This window comes from Rhagoletis zephyria, unplaced genomic scaffold (genome assembly GCF_001687245.7).
Source record: "Rhagoletis zephyria isolate East Lansing unplaced genomic scaffold, Rhagoletis_zephyria_1.1 Rzeph_scaffold_00015, whole genome shotgun sequence".
In the NCBI taxonomy this organism is placed as follows: Eukaryota; Metazoa; Arthropoda; class Insecta; order Diptera; family Tephritidae; genus Rhagoletis; species Rhagoletis zephyria.
In genome coordinates, this window is record NW_016157099.1 from 201,336 (window position 1) to 207,890 (window position 6,555).

Genomic DNA, 6,555 nt, shown 5'->3' on the forward strand with positions numbered 1-6,555 from the left:
TTTGCAAGAGAGCACTGAATCGAGAGCGTAACAACACGGGAGAGCTACAAATTCTTGCTATTATTCGTTATTCGCAAATAACTAAATCACGCAAATAAGTATTGATTCGAGGTACTATTTGCAAATAAACGCAAGACGCCGCCATTCTTAGGTTTATTTTCTTTTACGATGGCCATCTTATTGTCTTTTTATAATCAAGACGTTGCCATTTTTAACTTTGTTTTCTGTTTCGATGGTCATATCATTGCCTTTTTATAATCAGGCAATGTTAAAAAAGAATTTTTCACCATCGAATAAACAGTGAGTTAGGTATTTGCAAATTGCTTACGTATAGCCGTAGTATTTGACAACTAATACGTAGTTCTTTAGTGTCTTGCCGGCATTGCCTAATGTATATGCGCCGTACTGAGCTCTACCTGAGCTTTCAGTTTATGGAAACTTGCGTTTTCCATCACTGGGAGACTTTACACCAGCGAGTTGGGTTAATTCGTTGCTGTCGGCAGAGAATGTGTACGCTACTTTTGCTTTTGTGACAGGCTCGACGTTTTTGGTTAGATTTCTTATTCTGTCGATATTCCTATTTAGATTTGGAGAAAATATTGCTTTTGTGTTTACATTGCACTGTGTGACATTTTACGAAGTGAATTCGAGCAAATTGTCTTTAAAATGGCTAGCTTTGAAGGAAAAATGTGAAAATCGGATTAGCATGCTGTTAAAATAAACGTGTGCGGCTAACAATAAGAAGAAAATCTCGTTTCTGGTGTATGTGTTCGTGTGCTGTGTATGCTGCGGAAGAGCTAAAGCTGCTGCCGAGGTATCAACAGCAGTAAACATAGTTGATTAGCGCTATCCTCCTCTTCAGTGACGCTCTTCCTTCATCTCTATTAGAAACGAACGACGACGTCTATATTGGAAGATGTCGTCCTGGTACTAGATATAAAATTTGAAACAAATAGTATACTGCAAACCAACTAATAACGAAAATTTGACGTCAGAAGAGAAAATTTAGCTTTTTCTGTGATTTTCCTGCGATATACCACAAACGGAAGAAGAAGTAAGTATTATTGGTAAATTGAATAACATTTTCTTCAAATACTTATGTATACCACCTAGTTTTGTTTATTTCGAATTAAATACGCAACAATTATGTTCTAAATAACCATATTACAGTGTATCCTTCTCCGTTACATTACTCTACAATGCGGCCCCAACCACCTGGTGCGGGGCAACAACAATATGACCACAACGCCGATGAGCTCAACAAAGCAGAATGGTATTGGGGAGAAATTTCACGTGAGGAAGTTAAGAACATCTTGTCTGGCGAGCCAGATGGCAGTTTCCTTGTACGTGATGCCTTGAATAAAAATGGCGAATATACACTAACTCTAATTAAAGATGGAACGGAAAAGTTGATAAAGATTTGCCATCTGAATGGAAAGTATGGTTTCACGGATTGCAAGTTTAATTCAGTAGTTGAGTTAATCAACTACTACAGAGTAAATTCCTTGAAACTATATAACAAAACTTTGGACATAACGTTAAGCAATCCAATTGTAAAACCAGCGGAGGAAGATGACCACAGTGATCTGCGCTTTCTTGCCGACAAGTTTCTTAGTCTGCATCATATGCTTAACAAACAGCAGTATCTTTTAGATCAAAAGATGAAAGTATTCAAAAATGTTGAAGCGGAGTTAAATGAAAAGAAACAAGATCAAGAAGTTTTCCTTAAGGCGGAAAAAATGTTTAAAAATCAAATTAAACTTTTAGAATCATACATATGTACTGCAGCCCAGCCGCAGGTCGGCGGAGCTGGTACAATAACAAATGCTAATGGCGGCACAAGTGGAGGGAATGGATCGTCTGCACTTCGCCAGCAGGATCTCGAAAAGTTACAGGCAAACGCTGCGTTATTGAAAATGAAGCTTCATTCTTTGTGTACAGAAATGGGGAAATTAAACCGATATGTAGAAGATAAGAAGGAAGACTACAAACGGCTTGAACGACAAATTAACGCAGCGAAACCAGAATTGCAAGAGTTAAGCGTAGAAAAAGAACGAACAACAGAGTAAGTATAATAATGCATATGATAAAACTTTTGTAGCATATAAAATAGGCAGTATAGCTTTAAATTATTTTCAATGCTACTTATTGACGAATTTATGAGGTAAAACATTTACAATGGAGTTCGTTCATAACACTCGTCCAAGGAAACTGAAACAATTTAATACATGTAAAAAATTAAGGTCCAGTTGTTGTTTTAGTGGCTACAACAACCCCGACCAGATCGCTTAAGGTTTATTTTTAACCCACTTCCAAAAAAGGAGGAGGTTATCAGTTCGTCGGAATATTATTTTTTTTTATGTACTTATGTATGTTACCGCATAACTTTGGATCGCGTCAACCGATTTTTTTTTGCATCGGAAAGGTAGTGTCTCAGAGGTGGTCCCATACTAATCTGGTTTAGATCCGATCATTGGATTATTAAATATATATATATACATATATATATTTTTTTTAAGTCGGTTTTTTTGCTAAAAATTACTTGCCATTATGTCAAATTCAATTGCTTTTCATTTTCAATCTCATAAATTGGTTTTAACGACTTTTGCTAAAATTTCAAAATCAAAAGTTATCAAAACAAATTCTATGGGACTGAGAAATATTATTTTCTACTTTTTAGTCCATTTATAAAAGCGTTGTATATTAAAAAGTTTTTTTTTATATTATTTATTTAAGAAAAAAACACTCATAATACATATATACATATTGCGTATTTCATTACAAAAGTGTCTTTTGTTTAATATAAATGATGGGGCAATGCTTTCGAAAAAAATTATTTCAATATATTATTTGCAAGTTATTGCTTGCCGTTATTATTATCTGTGTAATATCTTTATCATTTCTAGATTAATATGTGTGCATACATACCCTGCAGAAAATCTGACTAGCCTAGAACTAGCGTAGAACTAAACCTTTTGCCGACAGTACCAGTTCTATCTCAATACCCAAGCAATGCTTTCAACTGTCCAGTTTTACACGGCGATGTCATTGGCGGTGGCAATTGTCGCCCAGTGCTTTACTTTGCAACCAGTTTTTAACCGGCTCCATTTTGGAGAGTTTGTTTTTGTAAGAAAACGTTTTTGCGATTCGATTTTTGGAAATTTTTTTTCGTTTCTTTTATAAATTCCGTTTTTGTTACATATTTTATTAATAAAAAATAAAAATATTGTAAGCTGCACGCAACAATTTAAATTCATTAAATTTGAAAACTGCCTCCACCGCGATTTGAAACCGCGACCACGATGGTTGAGTCGGAGTACGAGTAGTGAGCATTTGCACATATACACCGCAAGTTTCAACTGTCCCGCTCTGCATTCCTTTTGCACTACTTCAANAAATATTGTAAGCTGCACGCAACAATTTAAATTCATTAAATTTGAAAACTGCCTCCACCGCGATTTGAAACCGCGACCACGATGGTTGAGTCGGAGTACGAGTAGTGAGCATTTGCACATATACACCGCAAGTTTCAACTGTCCCGCTCTGCATTCCTTTTGCACTACTTCAAAGATAGTTCTGAGATATGTAGTTCGGAACTAGCGCTTTGTCAGACTGTCTCTAAATTTTGCTGCAGGGTATGGATGTATGTATATACATATGTATATGCATACATATGCAAATGTAGAGAAGTCTTGAGGGGCTAGTAACTTTCTCACTTGCCCGATTACAACTAACCAGACAGCGGGCAGCCAATAGACAGATGTCTGAAAATAATTATTGTATTGCGGTAGGGTGAACGTAAAAAAAAAAATTATGATAAGAAATTCATAAAACAATTTTAAAAATGCCTAATTTTGAGTTGTGCCACTTTTGAAGATCGTGTGCCATTTGTACATACATATATATATGGAAAAATTAATAGGGACACGACATTTTAACAAATTTTGCCTATTTTTCTTTTGTTTTAATACTTCTTATTTTTTATAAAAGTATTGCTCATTATCTAACAAAAACGATATAAATTCATATCTCAAACTTTGTGCAAAAATTATAAAAATTCAGCAAAATAGCTCGTGTGCAATATGTACATATATATGTGTATGGAAAATTTATTAGGCATACGACATTTTAACAAATTTTGCCTTATTTAATTTTTTTATTTAATTCTTCTTATTTTCTAATTTTTTTTATAAAAGTATTGCTCATTATCTAACAAAAACCATATCCATATCATATCTCAAACTTTGTGCAAAAATTATAAAAATGCAGCAAAATAGCATCTAAATTTTAAACTTTTTAACCACATTTTTTTTTTTTAATTTTTTTGGTGTACGCAGTTTTATAGCCCATTAAATTTTAGCATAATAAAGTGCAAGTTTGAAGTTCCTAAAAAATAGTAATAATTTTAAAATTTTTTTTTGCTGAATGTATTACGCACTTTTTTTCATAAAAAAAGTCGAACATATTTTGTATGGGAGAAAATACGTGACAAAATTGGCAAAAATTAACGCGATTTTTTAGCAACTTAAAACTTACACTTTATTCTACTAAAATTGGGGCACCGAAATTGCGCATATGGGCATATCCTGCGTTGCGGACGCCTCATTCGTACGACTTCAGAATTAAATAAACTGAAGTCACTTGTAAAAAAATTTGCCGGTTTGTAGCTTTTATACCAGGGGTGGGCAAGGCCGAGGCCGAAAAGAGCCACATGTAAATTCTAAATGCTACAAAGAGCCACAAAAAAACAGCAAAAACAACAATTTTTTTTTAAATAAAAGTATTATTAGAAATGAAAAACAGTAGATAATTTTATTATTATTCTAATGTCCGTAAGATAGATATTAAAGAAAATTCAAAAGATCTCTTTGGCCAAATTTTCAAAATCTGGCTTACGTCAGTTAAAGCCGTTCGTAACAGTTCTGCTAAATGTTGGTTAGTCAATAGGTACGTTCTTTTAAAATTTCTAGTAAAAAATGCCCAACAGCAAAATTCCGGCGAAATGTCATCTGGTCTCTCACAAGAGAAAAATATCCAAAATAGTACGCGCACAGAAAATTTGCAGAAACTTGCAACAGCTGATAGAAATTTTGTTTACATTCAAAAGTGTAAAATTGAAAACATAAGAAAAGAAATCCCGAAGTCTTATCCTGACACAGTTCACTGACTAAAGGAATAATTACTTACTTCTTACAAGTTTAATTAGTCGCATTTTACTATTTTAACTTCCAAACCATCAAATTCAATTTAGGGATTGGCGTAAATTCCAACCAGCTGCTTTTGATCAGCTGTTTTCTTGTTGGTAAATTGCTGTTGGTAAAAATTTTTCCAGCATAAACTAGCAGCTTTCCCTCAGAATTAAATGTCAGTTTGCTCTCTCAATTTCCCCATACTTTGCGAACACAAAAATCTGATGGTTTTTATAACTTTCAATAATTATTAGGTACGCGAATGCAACTAATTGTGAACGGTATTATGACTTTACAAATTTCATTGTAGAGTACAAAGACTCACAGTTATACGTTGTACCAAAAATTGAAAATATACGGTACACAGCTGTCTTCAACAGCCGATATTTTAAATCTGGTACCTACTTGTTGTCGGAATTCAAGCAATGGAAAAGTTTTATGTTGCATTTCCAGTGCCTTATCTTTTAATTCCAAAAACTCCAACTCTTCTTCGCTTTTCTTAAAAAGGAGTATTTCGGGTATTGTAAATTCATCCTCAATTATGTTACATAAAAAAGGTTTATGAAGTATGCAAATGTACATTTAAATAATTTCAAATCGGCAAATCTTTTTTCAAAATCTGCTTTTAAATCACGTGCAATATTTTTTTCTATCCATGGAAAATGATGAAATATTCTTTTTTTGAGATCATGAATAAAAATACGTAGTTTACCTTCAAAACTTAAAATAATTTGCGACAAATCAAAAACATTTTTTTACCTCCCTTTTATTAGCTCGGGATGTAACTATGTAATATTGATTCGCCTAAAAGATGCAGCGATTTCTAAGTTACATACCTGATGACAGTACTAATGGAAATTATAAAAGCGAGGTTTTAGTTTTTTAAACTATAATTTTATTATTCCCCTTGTAGAGACGAATTCAAGTTTGGCATATGTTCCATCATATCGGTAAAGAACATTAAGTCAGAAAGCCAATTTTCAATTGCGGGTAAGGTTCCGATCTCAATTTGCGTATGTGTATAAAAAGAATAAAATAAAAAACACCACAATGGAAAAGAATGTCCAGCAAAGAATTATGTATTTTAAAAAGTAAAAAGGGCCAAAATGTTCCAAGCAAAGAGAAAGTAAAAAGAGCCGTACTTTGCTAAGCAAAGAGCCGCATTTGGCTCAAAGAGCCGCGTTTGCCCACCGTTGCTTTATACCGCCATTTGGTTGACCAAAAAATTAGGTGCGCATGGAACACTGACGTCGGAAAAATCGATGAAAAGGAGGGCATAACGGATATTCCCACGACAGCCGGTTCTACGTACCGGAATGACTCGGGTTTCACCCGACCAAGGGCTGTTGTTTCGGCGATCTAACCC

At 34.0% G+C, this 6,555-nt stretch overlaps 1 protein-coding gene across 1 annotated transcript in view; it reads left to right on the forward strand.

Moving 5' to 3' along the window:
* The first annotated feature begins 479 nt into the window (after positions 1 to 479).
* The window catches only part of Pi3K21B (phosphatidylinositol 3-kinase regulatory subunit alpha), an 11,096-nt gene continuing 5,020 nt past the window's right edge, over positions 480 to 6,555 (forward strand). The window contains exons 1-2 of the mRNA XM_017612460.1: positions 480 to 1,054; positions 1,171 to 2,065. Of these exons, the coding sequence (XP_017467949.1) occupies position 1,054; positions 1,171 to 2,065 (896 nt within the window). The 5' untranslated portion in view covers positions 480 to 1,053. The remainder of the gene's footprint in view (positions 1,055 to 1,170; positions 2,066 to 6,555) is intronic.